General features: G+C 39.2%; 1 protein-coding gene across 10 annotated transcripts in view; it reads right to left on the bottom strand.

Annotated features, from left to right (window-relative positions):
- Positions 1–3,454: 3,454 nt before the first annotated feature.
- Positions 3,455–15,221, bottom strand: part of HMCN1 (hemicentin 1) — a 532,161-nt gene continuing 520,394 nt past the window's right edge. For 7 of the 10 annotated variants that reach the window (XM_035280045.3, XM_035280037.3, XM_035280041.3 and 4 more), the window contains 3 exons: positions 12,364–12,483; positions 6,681–6,807; positions 3,455–4,888 (listed from right to left, as the gene is read on the bottom strand). In XM_035280045.3, coding sequence (XP_035135936.3) covers positions 4,522–4,888; positions 6,681–6,807; positions 12,364–12,483 — 614 coding nt within the window. In that variant the 3' untranslated portion in view covers positions 3,455–4,521. Of the gene's footprint in view, positions 4,889–5,951; positions 6,119–6,680; positions 6,808–9,169; positions 9,221–12,363; positions 12,484–15,221 lie in introns of those variants that run through there. The other 3 variants (XR_013529004.1, XR_013529005.1, XM_078355112.1) reach the window with 2 other exon arrangements.

Raw genomic sequence — 15,221 nt, 5'->3', positions numbered from 1 at the left:
ATGCTTTGCTTCGATAATTGTATTAGTCCATTCTCACATTGCTTTGAAGAAAAATCTGAGACTGGGAAATTTATAAAGAAAAGAAGTTTAATTGACTCACAGTTTCACATTGTTGAGGAGGCCTCAAGAGACTTAAAATCATGGTGGAGGGCACCTCTTCACAGGACATCAAGAGAGAGAATGAGAGCCGAGCAAAAGGGGAAGCCCCTTATAAAACCATGAGATCTTGTGAGAATAAATTCACTATCATGAGAACAGTGTAGGGGAAACCATACCCATGATTCAATTATTTCTACCTGGTCTTGCTCCTGACATCTGGGATTATTAAAATTCAAGGTGAGATTTGGGTGGGGACACAGTGCCAAACCATATCCATCATGATCAACTTTGGGTTTCTTTTTATCTTAATTCAGTCCATTCATTAGTCAGTGATCCTTGCACTTAGTGTGTGGGGTAAATATTAGTTACAGTGCTCTGTGCTAAGAGAAGTGCAGGATAAGGGAGGAGCCAGATTCAAGGCTCTTGCTGTCTAGTAGACAAGAAAATGCATGTGCCAAGCAGTCGTAATACAAAGCAGAAGGTGAGAAGTGCCAAATGAGAGGTACAGAGAGAGACTGCCTTAAGAGACAAAAGAGAGGTCTTGGTTTAAAAGATTAGGGAAGACTATGGAAGATCTGGCATTAAATAGGGCTGGTCTGCCAGTTGTGAAGACCGTGGGAAAAGCACAGTATCTGAACCAGAGTGTCAGAAAGCCGGGGAAAGTCCCTTATGGCTTCCCTTGGCTAGGAGAGGGAGTTCTCTAACCCCTTGCACTTCCCAGGTGAGGCGATGCCCCACCCTGCTTCAGCTTGCCCCCCTTGGGCTGCTCCCACGGTCTCACCAGTTCCAGTGAGATGAACCAGGTACCTCAGTTGGAAATGAAGAGATCACTTGCCTTCTGTGTTGCTCTTGCTGGGAGCTGCGCACCGGAGTTGTTTCTATTCGGCCATCTTGCTGGAAATCCCAAATAATTGTTTAAATAAGGAGAGGAGTTTTTTATACTCAGACAATTAGAAGTCCTGGGGTAGTTATTCCAGTGCTGAAGAGTGGTTCAACAAAATCATATAAAAGGTTTTAGCTCCTCCCTCCCTCCCTTCCTACCATCCTTCCTTCCTTCTTTCCTTCCTATAGGCCTATCATACTGAGAGTGGTTGCCTCATTGTTGCAAGATGCTGCAAATGTCTGTCCACATTCTGAGCACGGGAAGATTGAAAAAGGCAGAAGGCCAAACTGGCATGCCACGAAGACTATCCCTAAAGTGATTTTCCAGAAGCTACACCAAGTGACTTCTGCTTACATCTTGTTGGATAGAATGGAGTCACATGCTCACTGTAACTAGAAAGTTGCTAGAGAGTAGGAGGCGTGTGGTTGGGGTGTGGATCAGCCATATGCTGGATGCGTAAGTCTGAGTTAGTTGTGAGGGAGCCAAGTGAAAAATGTCAGGTAGCCAGCTGAACAAATGGGTCTGTAGCTTGGGAGTGTCAATCTTTTCCTACCTGGCTCACCCAGATGAATTGAAATGTGAAATGGTAAGTTCTGATAAGTGTGGTGTTATCCTACCCTGCAAAGCATGCTCCCATGTGCACGTGTGTGATTATGAAGGGAGAGTGGGGCTTGAATATGACTGCCAGCCTAACAGCTAGTCTGCAGGCTGGGTTAATGTAAAGAATGAGAACAGGTTTGAGAGATGTGGAAGGCTTGCACACGCTGAGGTCGGCAGCCTGCTACAGAACAGGTCAGAGCCATGGACTGTCATGTACGCTTTGAGCTCAGATCAGGCTGTAGTGAATGATAAATTGATTAAACCCAGTTTGTAGATCAGAGGCAAACTATGACCTGCAGCCTTAATGCAGTCAGATTTTGTAAATCAGGTGTTACTGGCACACCTATTTATGTGCTGTCCGTGGCTGCTCTCATCCTAAACAGCAGACTCAGGTAGCAGCAACAGAGACCACATGGCCTGAAGGGCCTAAAATATTTACTCTCTGTATCTTTATAGAAAGTTTGTTGACTCTTGGTGTAGGTCATACTTCTGTTTAGGTTAGTATCAGATTAATTATACTGTAGGTAGGCTTCATTTGGCGAATGAGGGATTGAATATGAGTTGAAGATTACCTATTAGAACTCTCATTTGCTCTCTTAGTTTCCTTCCTTTAGAGACTTCCCCCTTTCTGCTAGTTATCCTATCTGGGGTGTCTGTGGAATTTACAGGCTCAGAGGACTGTCACGGCAATATACAAGATGGAGGCTTGCTCCTCGCAGCTTCACTAGATGCCATGAAGGAGGTTTCACCACGCTGCGCTGTATCCTAAGGAAACTTTCAGGTTTGGTGATTGATTTCATTGTTTCCTCCACTCAACCACTGGCATGCTTAGGACAAGTTTCAAGGAAAGGTTCTAAAAAGTACTTGGTTGAAGTCAAGATTCTGGCTGGATCTTCTGGCTCCCCAAATAGGAATTTCCAAATCAAATACTATAGTAACCAGGAGTCTGTTCCTACTAATGACTATGCAGTATCTCATGTCTGGTCACTGCCCCGTCAGTTTCTATGCTTGTAGACTATTGGATAGAAGAAATGAGCAAAACTAATGTGGTTTGACTTTAGAAAGAAGCTCAATGGTCAGGGTCGGGTGTTGGAGTTGTTTGCCAAAGTAGTTAGTTGTAAAGTGTCTTTTCTAAGGATTTAGGCATGAAGCACCGTCTTGACTGTGTTACATCAGCATGTCCCCAAGTGTTCAGTGAGATAATGTATTAGGAAAAGAAGGTTTGGGATTAAATCCTATAGAAAATGTTGGCTTGAACAAATCCAACCTGTTCACTACTGAACTTCTAAGATCCTTTAATTGTTAGTGCTGATGGAAAATCTTCAATAGGAGGACATGTTATGCCATATTTTTCACACTTGTTTGATCATGGAATGCTTGGGACTAAAAACATCTTTCCTAGACTAGCATTCAGTAGGACATTCTCTGGTTAACACTGATTTAGTCAGTCCCCTGCCTGACAATTGGACTGTGGAGTGGATATTTTTTTCTAGGTTTCTTTGAATAATGTGATTCTAGGTTAAAAATCCTTCAACCATAGGTCACAATTAGGCCTTCACTAGTTTAATCTCACACGTAGGAGATGAATTCACTTGAGATGAGATAAAAAACACTGTTTAGGTAGATGAAAAAACTCACAGATTGGGAGTCACGACAGGTAAAGTAGAGCATTTCTGCCACCAACTAGCTGTCTTGTCTAAGTTACTAAGTTACAGAAGTTAACTCTGTCGTAGGATCCTGACCTATAAAATGTGAGTAATAATACTACCTGTATCTCACGGGCTCTCATGATGTGTATGCGTTTATGTGTATGACTTTAAATTTAATCCCTGTTTTACCTGGGAGGAAACAAATTTTAGGTTCTTTAAAATGTTATGAAAAAAAGATGTGAAAATTTATTTAGGCTGATTTTAGTGTAACATTGTTTTTTTATAAAATAACTTTATAAAAGAGTCCATCAAGATATTATATAGAAAATACACACTAAGGTAATATATATACACTTCATAAAAATAGAATACATCTTGGCAATTGCTTAGAGTCTATTACCACCATGTACAGTGTATTGACGTTTAACATTTATGTTAATTTGGACATAGGAGATTTTTAAAAAACCAAACCTGTCCCATTGGTATTTAAAAAAATTGTTTTCATTGACAGGAAAATAAAAAAAATCTGGAATGTAAAAGTATGAAGCTAACTGGATGGAAGTTTGTATTAAAATGTTAAACTTCTATGCCGGGAACAACTGTCATGAGGGCAAAGTGGTATTTTTTTCTATTATCATAAGTGGTTCAGCCGATTTCACAAAATCACTGAAAATAATGTCCTCATTCTGAATGTTCAATCAAGATAAGCACTTTATAGGATCAAACAAGCCTTCTGGTAGCTGTACTATATTTTAAAAAATGAGTAGTGTTTGTTTTTCTCCTTAAAATGAAAATAGGTAAGTCCTGTTATAAAGTATCAAGACTTACAAAAATCTCCATAAGTTATAAGCTTTGATCAAAACACGTAGTAATCAATTTCATGATTCTAAAAATAGTCAAATACTCAAAGACTCGATTTGACTTAGAATCGGTTGTTTTCTTTTTATGTTGTTTGGTTTGGCTTTAAGGAAAACGATCTTAGGGACTTCGCTACTCTAAACCATCACTGACATGTCCTGTTAGGTGTTCAGAATAATCTTTGGGAAGTAACTGTTCCAGTGTAATAAATAAAGAAAATAACAAGGGACTTTTTTAGACCTTACTACAAGATATGACCATGGTGGGATCATGAAAATAGCGCAGAAGTACTAAGGAAGGCACACGAAACAGGAGTGTAGCACCGTGTTCAAGTTGCCAAGATTGCAACTGCTGGAGAGAGTAATCTGGAAGGGGGCTTGGTTGCCATGATTAATGCAGCTTAAATATGTGGAATAGGCTTTGGCCAGTTCCTTAGTACGGATAGGCAGACACAGCTATATAAACTATGAATGTGGTCTGATACTCAATGGTCCCATTGGCACTGTAGGATGAGGCTCGGACCCTCATGCGGTAGGTCTCTGCTTCTCGTAGTGGTCGTGTTGTATACACCACTCCTTTCAGGTTTTCATCCCTCAAGGCAAAAGGAACAGTCTGTTCCTCATCTACCATGAGGAAAGTTGTCCTGGGATGCATCACTCCATCCTGCGTGTATGCAACCAGCCGGATTAAATCTTGATTGGTGGCTATTCCAAATGGGAGGGAGATGAGTTTGTATTCCAACGCATATGGGCTCAAGGCACATTCCAAATCATTCGGTGGACAGTTCTTGAGGCAGAACCTAGGGACAGCAAACATATGAAGTACACGCAGTTATCTGGAAGCGGGAGGAAGCATGAAGCACATGATCATGAGCCATGAAACTTTTAGGCGCTGCATGCAGGAGGCAGCCTGACTAAAAGCAGGAAGACAGTTGTGCTCCGCGTCACTAACTCAAACCAGACACCAGATGACTACGTGGAGATGCTGGTGTGAAACCAAGTATCTATTTTGCAGCTCCATTAAAATCAGAAGTGTCTGAGCCATTGAAGTAAGCAGGAAAAAGCCATAAGGAGTATTTTCTTTAAAATGAAAAGTCAGTTTTGGAAATTAAAGCGTCTGCATACATATTGGAAACACGTACTTCTTAAAGAGGAATATAAGCTACATTTAAATTATGTAGTATCTACCCTAACACTGTTTGAAAGGTAAAACAGAATATATTTTGTTTATTTTTCTAAAAATAATAAAAGGTCAATTAGGATTCCTGGTAGGGGAGGGGCACTTTCTTTTGTAACTGTCTTTTATTTATTTATTTATTTTTGAGATGGAGTTTCGCTCTTGTTACCCAGGCTGGAGTGCAATGGCGCGATCTCGGCTCACCACAACCTCCGCCTCCTGGGTTCAGGCAATTCTCCTGCCTCAGCCTCCTGAGTAGCTGGGATTACAGGCATGTGCCACCGTGCCCAGCTAATTTTTTGTATTTTTAGTAGAGACGGGGTTTCACCATGTTGACCAGGATGGTCTCGATCTCTAGACCTCGTGATCCACCCGCCTCGGCCTCCCAAAGTGCTGGGATTACAGGCTTGAGCCACCGCGCCCGGCCCTTTGATCTTTTTTTTTTTACCAGAGCGTTGACTGCTTTTTGAGTCATCATGACTTTTAAATTGTTTGCCAGAAATCGATGGTAATAAAGAGGGAAAAAAAATGCACACAGGACCATTTATGAAGATAGGGTTCTTCGGTCATAGTATTTTTAGGGGTTTCGTTAAGTCTTTATTTTCAATTTTCTCCTTCTGATTCCAAGTCCCATCAGACCAACTGCAAACAGGTTTTTGGTGGATTCTGGGCAGCCCACACTTGACTATGCTGCTGTAACTTGTAGGCATGACCAAGGAGAAAACAAATGTGAGCTCCAGTCAGTATTTGGTTTCAGAAACACCTTCTTATTAGCAAGGTCTATCCAAGAAGCACATTATCACTTGTTTTTAATCACCCTGTTAACTTGGTACCTGGACAGAGTACAACATTTCTGGAAAGGGAGAGAGAAAATAGAAGAGTAGGTTATTCAGAATGCAGAAAAGGCTGTTTCAGACAGAAGGAAATATAAGTGAGATGATGTATGAATGGGCAGACAGCTGACTCATCCTCACTCATCTCCGTTCTCATGGAGTGGTGAGTCAGCAACAGCAGAAAAGGTGCTTCATGGTAGGCTCTCAGCGCTCAGAGCTCTTACCACCCTGAGGCAACACAGCAGAAGGGAAAATCTCAAAGAAAGGCAGGCTCTATCACTTCATAAAACACTTGCTGCAGTGGCAGAGTGAATTCTATGTGTTACATGGTGGGTTTTATACTGGGAAGACTGCTCCAGGCAACATTGGCAGCCAGGAGTGAGCTTGGGTGGCAGTGGCTGCTGCAGGAGGAGCTCATTTCTTGCCCATTCATTGAAGAGAATACTCACTGTAACCCCACATCCTCCTTGGAGTTACTTACTTCCTGTGAGTTACACATGACAACAGACAAGGTTTATGTTGGTCAAGGAGAGGGAGGAAGGATTTTCAAAAGCATGTCTGGGATGAGAAGGCAAGACATACCCTGAAACAGGATCCCGTTGGTAGTTGGGTGGACAGGGTGTATCAATGCACTGGTAGCTTCCTCTCATGTTGAAGCACATGCGGTTGGGCCCACAGCGCACACTCTGCTCCAGACACTCATCGATATCTAGAGATAGCACAGGGAACATGCAGCATTAGCAATGGGGCTGAGAGGCGGCCATAACAGCAGGCACTGGGGATGTGTGAGGGGAATGTGGAGGGCTTGCATTCCCCTCCCATGGATGGACTTAGTCACATCTAAGTTCCTTCAACCACAAAATGGGGATCATGACACCTCATGGGCTTATTTCCCAGACAGCCTTAAACACACATTTCTTTATGTGAAAGGACACCAAAAAATGACAGCCATAAACAGATGGGAGCTATTAAGAGCTCTCAGGGGTCTTTTATAATGGGAAAATACAGAGCATTTGAGTTTCATAAAGCAAGTAATATTTTAAATATACTATGAACAAGACAAAAATTTAAAGGATAGTTGTAAATATTTTTTGCAAAGTGAAGAATATCCTTAAAATGTGAGTGATCTGTGCCTAGTATTTTGTTTTATAATGTCAAATTGTTGAGTGGAAAATAGGGTCTTAGATAGGAAAGGAGTCAAGTTATAAATTCAGGAGGGAGGGTGCAGGCTAGTCAGACCTTGAGGAGAGAGACAAAAGAAACAGGATCAAATGAGTGGCCGAGGCACTGCAGTGCAGCTGATCAAGTGGGGCAGTTCGCCTGGATCTGGACTGTGCTGAGTCCATCTTCCGTTGCTATGGTAGTGGGATGGTCTCCTCGGGGCAATGGTATGGGGAAAACATGGAAATGAAATACTCTTTGTTGTTTTTTACACTAAGTTGTTAGGTAGACACACTTAAGTGCTTCCTGAAAATGAGTGTTTTTGAGCCACAGTTCTTAATTTGTGGTTTATATTTGGGCATCCAGGGATCTGAATGAAAATGTTTGTGTGTATTGTGTGTGTGTGTGTGTGTGAGAGAGAGAGAAAGAGAGACAGAGAGAGGCAGAGAGAATGTGAGATTGATTGATGGATGGATTTTATGGAAAGAGAGTCCATGAAGTTCAACACAATTTTTAAGAATTTTGAGATCCCAAAGGTAAGAATGGCATTTTAGAGAATATTTTTCATACTGGTGCATCCTCATCCCCATGGTGATGCATGAATGTTTTCTAGCAGTATGAATGGAGGCAAATATTTCAGGGAATCAATTCTCATATTCTCATTTCCATAATTCTCCTCTCTAAAGTCAACTGTCCTGAGAACATCTCATGGCCTGGAGGTCTCTATTCCCTTCTCCCTGTTTCCAATTTTCTTCTGATTTAAAAAGACAGGTTTTAGCTAATCTCAGAGGATAAACAGAGAGTAAGAATATTGGTAATAAAGACTGATGGGGGCAGGCCTTGTTTTATCATGGCTACAATCCAATGGTCTTAGCTCTTTTTTTTGAGACGGAGTCTTGCTCTGTCGCCCAGGCTGGAGTGTAGTGGTGCAATCTTGACTCACTCTAACCTCTGCCTCCTCCGCTCAAGCGATTCTCCTGCCTCAGCCTCCTGCGTAGCTGGGACTACAGGCATGTGTCACCACACGTGGCTAATTTTTGCATTTTTAGTAGAGAGGGGGTTTCACCATGTTGGCCAGGTTAATCTTGAACCCCTGATCTTAGGTGATCTGCTTCCAATTAACTCTTCAGTTCAAATTAGATTTCAGAAGTGGGTTGGCCTGTATGGGGACACCTACTAAATTTTTGTTTGAACAGAAAAATCACCTTAAACTTTTCTGACAGTAGATCTGATTAATCTGACAATGAATACAGACTTTCAAATTACATAGTGTGCATCCTCCATTAACCGAGGGGGTTAAACCTGCGGCTCTGAGTTTTGATGAAAATATATTTAAAGTCTATACACATTAACATAAATCTGTATAACAGTGCCAGCATTCACGTACTTCGCAACTATTTAAACTTAGAAGAAACTTTAGTGGTTAATTTTTTAAAGTATGAGTAAAGTATAAGGTTTTCAACTAAGTCAGTTGGTTGCCTATAGCATTGGTCCTGAGACACAAGTGGGAAAAATTATGATTAAATGGATAATTGGTTCCCCAGCACTGGGTCCTGAAGGCCAATGTGCTTCTGCCATGGAATCTGTACTAAGAACAATGGGCATGCACAGGAGTACATAACTTGTACAATGGTATTTATATTGGGACTTATATTTTTGTATAAAAAACAAGCATTTTACATTTGGCATTTTAGGTAATGGTATTTATATTGGGACTTGATACAAAAATGTAAAAATTTCGATACAAAAATTTTTGGTATTTTTGTATTAAAAATAAGCATTTTAGATTTGGCTCCAAATATATTGGTTTTTAAGGAAACCACAGACAGTGTAATTATTTACTTAAAGCAGTAACAGTTGCACAGAGTGAAAAGATGTCGGGTTAGAATGATCTGGAGTAAGTAACTTACTTTTTAGTTAGTTACATGTGCTGGCAGTGATGCACACTAGGATTAGTTCTCCTACAGGAAGGAAACACAATGTGGAACAACTTTTTATTTCGGTTAAGTCTTGCCTCCTGCCTCTGTGAAACAATTTCTAATAATGATTTTAAGATTCTCAGTGATGTGAAAAGCCTTCTAGAAAAATGTGAAATTCAATTCGCCTTATCCTCCTTCTCTCATTAAAAACATTTCTCTTCCTATTCATCGTCCAAAGTTCATTTGTCTCTTATTTTCATCATGAACTCTTGCAGAAACATGGAAGCCAGTGGGCTGCAGGGGTCCGTGATAGCTGTGTGGAGACTCGAAGCTGGGTGCATATCAGTGTGCATAAGTAGTTATTGAGTAGTTACCTTATATTTTCATTGGGTGAATAGGAATCTATAGAGAAATATCAGAGTCTAATATAGAAATATACACTTTCTATTAAAAAGCTTGCCTAAGTACAGAGGTGCTGGGCAGTCCTCTTCTGTCTCTAGGAATTCATTCACTCTATTCGTTTACTCTACTCACTATTCTTAAAAAAGGCAGAAAAAGAAATAGAAATTGTGTCGTCTTCTGTTCATGGACAATGTGGTGATGCCTGGTTTCTATTAAATTTGAGAATATTATGATTGAAATGAAAATATTTTGTAACATAAATATTATTGCTACAAGAAAAGAATCCTAAAATGAGCTGAAAAATTTTTATATGAACAGCTTTAGAACATGTGAATGTATTTAGCCAAGTGCTTCTGAATACTTAAAAAATTTAGGATAAGCATACTTGAAACATCTGTCTTATAGAAAATATAAGTAATTTAATTATTGATAACATTATGCATTACCTTTTTAAAACATGGATGAATAATAACACTCATTTTAAATGCAGTGTTCATATAATGTTTCCAAATTTTTAGAAGTAGATTAGTGGTGCATACAGTTAGCATAAAGGTCTTTTAGTTTCTCCTCTCTGGGTCTTAGGCAATTTTTGATTGGTCATGCTTTTTGCGTTTCATTTTGCAGTCTAGGGACTTCCAGTTTTGTCTAGAGTTTCTGTCCTTGTTCAATGTCAAATTCGCTTGAATTTTCCTTTTATTATTGACATTTCTATCAGTAAAAATCTTTTAAAAAATCATATGCAAATAAAAAGCAGTCTTTTGTTCCTCATAAATGCCTCGAACACTTTCTAAAACTATAAAAAGAATGCAAGTTATTATTTAGGGCAAAGAAAAAGGCATAACTGTTTTCTCTCAAGCCTTTTTAAAACCTCAAAAATATGTAACCCATTTAAATTGCAAACATCTCAACTGACACCTGTTTCTGATTTGTCCATGTTATTTTCCATTCTCTGTAGCACAACTGAAAGCTGAAGAACGTTTTGAACTAAATGAGTGACAAAGGCAATTAAAAAAATAAACTGGCACAATTTAGAAAGGGAGGAAAATTCTCTAATGAGAATAAAATATAACCTTTAAAATCTGGCTAAGGGGTTGTGTGTTTCAAGCGGTTATTCCAAATCCTTCGGTGACTGCCCTGTTGCCTGCCTTGGTGCCTGGAGTAACTGCAGGGAGTGTAGCTTTAGTGTGGGCATTGCCACTCCCTCACAAAGACTCTTGGGTTGAAGAACTGGGGAAAGCGATAACATCTGGACAAAGGGCTCTCACCCCATCCTGCTGTCTCAGTGCAACGTACCTGGTGCTCACATCATCCCACAGACAAAGGACAATTCTAGACCTACAGGTCTGAGGTCAAGTCCTACTTCTGCTCTTGATTGTTCTAGGACATCAAGGCTCACATCATCCTGAGAATTAGTTTTGGAATGGGAACAATTATCTAAAGGGTGCCCATTAGAATGGGTGCAAATGATTGGCTTTGTCATGCCTTTACTGCTGATTAAAATGAAATAACAGTTGCTTTGGACAAAGGTAACAATATGACTAAATAAATTACTCCAGTACTTTAAATCTGAGTAAAATTCTCTGCGTGGAGTAGGTTCTTAATACATGTTTGGTGACTGCTGGCCCGGAGCAAAGGTTATTACTCAACTTCATGTTTCATCTCCGGCCCATGAGACCCAGTGGGGGCTCTCAGGGTGTGTGAATGAGAGAATGGGTGGGGTAGAGTGCTGTGGGGTGAGGTGGCGGTGCTCGTGGTAACCAGGATGAAGCCACTGTCCACCCTGGTTTTGCCTCCTGGAATGCATTTTCCATGAGCTGCATCCTAGCATGTCTTTTGTGAAGCCCATAAAGAGAAAAAATTCCATCTAAATGTAATTGCTGCTGATAAAGCACTCTTTTGGAGCTGTTATTTGCTATACTTTATGTAAGGATGTCGTTTTCCACGACACAAATTAATACAATTCAAAACTTATTAAGACCTACATAATACTCCTAGATTTTGTCTACAAAATTCAAGGGTTTTCTTAGAAGATTTCTAGGAGCTATATAAGTTCTTTCTCTTTAATATAAGTACATATTGCTATATAATCAACCTTACCAAATTACAACGCTCTTTTCACAATTTTGTGTAAAAAAGAAACTACTGAGATTGATGTTTTTTTCTTTCTGTCATTGATATACTTTGCCCAAAACTCTGTTATAGGACCAATGAGCTATATTTTGATTTATTTACATGTCTGTCTCCACTAGACTGTAAGCTCTTAAAGGGGATGACTATATCTTACCTACTTCAATCCTGCAAGGCTAGCACATAATTTCTCCACATCAGTGTAGACTCAATGAATGAATGAATCATTTAATTAACTACCAAACTGATCACTCTGAAAATAAGTCTAATAAGAGAGACAACATATAAAATAATGCCTAACACTGAAGTAAATTTACTGAGTAGGCTTCTCATTTTTCTCTTCCATTTTAGTGACACCGTGGAAAAAATTTGAAGGGATCTATTCGCACTAAGTTTTAAAAATATATAATATGAACTGGCTCAGGCATTCTTGCTCCTTCTAGTAAGACCATACCAAAAATATTCCTCAGCTGTTTGCTGGCTGGCTCTCCCATTGCTCCTCCTGCTTGCAAAAGCAATGTCTGAACATAATTCTGACCCATGGGAATGGGAAAGAAGGGGAAGCCACCAGGAGAGTGATTATTCCAAAAAGCTCCTCACACTCTATGTTGGCTTTTAGCCATGTTCCAACAATAAACATCCCAACGTTTTCTTACCTTGGCATGTCTTTCCATTGAGTGCGAGTTGATAGCCAGGTGGGCAGATGCACTGATAACTTCCAAAGGTATTCTTACACTCATGCTGGCAGGCATCTGTATTTTCACATTCATCAATATCTGTTCAGAAAGAAGGTAGAGAGTGTGACCACACAAGAAAAAAAGCAGACCCTGTGTCAGAGCCAACTCTCATCAAGTTGTTGATACACATTAGAAAAACTTGGTGTTTTATAGTCGTATGTTAAAAAATGCTCAGAGCTATTTTCTATCCAGATCTTTTTCTAATGTTATAAAATATTAAACTTAACACTTTATACACAGTACTATATTATAAAATATGAACATTTCTTCTGTGCGTAAGCACATAATATGCTGAAGTCCCAAAATGGTCAGTTTTTATGTTAGGTAAGACCGACATGACAGAGGAAACAAATTTAGACAGGATCCTGAACCACGAGAGTATGAAACTCTTTATGAAACAGTAGAGATGACCTAAAAGATAACGTTCTTATTGAGATTAGTTGCAAAAAGGAGTGTTTGTTTTTATTGTATTTAAACGTTGGCCCGCTCTCTCCCTGCAGCTCTGCCCATGCATAGCTTTCCCATACACAGATATCACATGGAAATGACTTTAGAATTGTGTAAAAATCTTGAATATTTTTATCACAAAACTAATGTACTAATGACAAGTACATACATATATAGTTGTGTTACCTTTGGCAGGCCATTTAACTTCCCAAGATCTCAGTTTATTCTTCTGTCAAAAGGGATACTTGAGACCATCAGCCCTGCGTCACAGTTTTGTTGAAAGGTTCATATATAGTGATATAGGGGAAAGTAGTCTAGAAAGGGCTGTCTGCTATTATTAAGCAAAGCCATGCAAACAAGGAGGGTGAGAATAGATGACAATTCTGAATTAATTGATATTTGCTTTAAAGATAAGGAATGTGATTTGGGAGGCTAAAGAGATCTTGTCCCAGAGGTGTTTTGCTTTTAAAATTAAAATTTGCTTATAGTCTGTGCATACATCAATCAGGGAAGGCTTTAGCCAAAGTGTTGATTCTGTGACGGGTGTGAGTTTTTACTTCTTTCCTTTAAAATCAGCTTTAACCTAAAATAACAGAAATGCAAATGATGTTGAACTACAGGGCTTTCCTAAGTATGAATTTTAACACAGGGCTTTCCTAAGTATGAATTTAAAGTGCCCCCAAATGTGATTTCTGCATTCAGAAGCAATGCAATGTTCATTTTTCCTATTATCTTTGGAATCCATTTCTTGAAAAACTACATTTTAGCCCAAGTCTAACTATATTTCATAGTGTTAATTGAATCTTTCATAACTTGTCTATCCCAGATAGTTAATTAAAAGCATTTGGTGTTTATTGCAAGTTGGTCTTGTGTGTAATTCCAAAGCTGTCTGCAGTCTTACTGTAAATTTCTTCATTAGCACCAATACTGTAAAATACCATCATTTAAGACATGTTTAAGCCTATTAATTGTCCCCAAAGAAACTTAAATACCGAGTAATGGACTAGCTATAAATTTTTACTTTAGATCGATCCTTACTGGGAAATAGTTGCTGCCTCAAATAGCAGAAGACAGTCTGAGGAAGACGATTGTGATAACGTAACACTGGTGAAACAGAAATGGAAAGACAGAAAACATTTATAAGACTCTACTGTGATGAAACTTCAGCCATAGATATTGGTGTAGAAATAGAGAAATGAGTTATTAATCAGGAAACTTTCTTAAAATAAGTTGGACCTTCTGATAATTTGAAAGGAACCAGCTAATGGTGTATAGTGTGGAGGGTGTGCTTTAATTCATTTTTCATAATGAAGATTTTTGGCCAGGAAAGTAAAGGTAGAACAGAAGAAAGTGCTTGTCAAAATGGAGGCTGAGAATGGGATGGTAACCTATTACCTAAGGTGTGAAAACCCTCTAGTGGGAGTGATTATTTGGAAGAAACTCTGAAAGACAAAATGTCAGACATTAATTCTGTCAATTAAAGGATAGTGAAAAACTTTAATGAAGAGTCAGACCAAAACTGTGGGCATAAAAAATTACCAAAACTCAGTGATTTGTAGCAGATTGAAGTGCTGTTTAATGTACTAGCAAGAACACTGGAATCCATGTATTTAGCAATTAAACAGTATTTGACCACATGCAACAAAATATATAGAGAATTGTCAATGAATGGATTAATGTTTGGTGAGTCGAAGCAAGCAGCACTGCCAGCAGTTCTGGGAAGCTCATCACAAGGGAGAAGTTTCCATGTTCTTTATATTAAGCTGCAGGTACATCAGAGTATCTAGACAGAAAAGTGCATATTTTTATATGAACCTAAAAAGCAAAGGGTAAAGTTTGAGTGTCCAGAGGGACTGAGGTCCAACTGAGTAGAGAGGATATGAGAAGACGAATCCACCTAAGGTTGACCAAGAAGTACATCTGAGAAGATAGTAATGCAGGAACAGGGCTTGGGAAAGGGTGGAAAAAGAAACAACAAAAATTGAAGATAGAAGGGGAAGACTGTTTAATATGTTCAAAAGAAAATATTTAGCAGAAAGCATAGTTAGGAGAGAATAAGCGAAGTGTAGGGCACTGATAAGAAATGTAAGAAAATGAGGCTGGCATGGTGATCTTTAAGCAATTTCTTCTTCATTCCCTCTTTATTTCCCTCCTCTTGCCTTCTTTCTTTCTTTGGTTTCTTTTTCAAGCTAACAAATAGTAAAACTAATTCCTGCTTGCTAATTCCCCTTGGTGACTAGGTCAATGACATGCAAAAGGGAGATGTTCACAGAAAATTGACTTAAATGAGTGACAGATGATAACGTTTGCAACTTAACTGAAAACAAGGT

Source organism: Callithrix jacchus, chromosome 18 (genome assembly GCF_049354715.1).
Source record: "Callithrix jacchus isolate 240 chromosome 18, calJac240_pri, whole genome shotgun sequence".
NCBI lineage: Eukaryota > Metazoa > Chordata > Mammalia > Primates > Cebidae > Callithrix > Callithrix jacchus.
The sequence above is the reverse complement of the archived record's forward strand: the minus strand, read 5'-3'. Positions and strand labels throughout refer to the sequence as shown.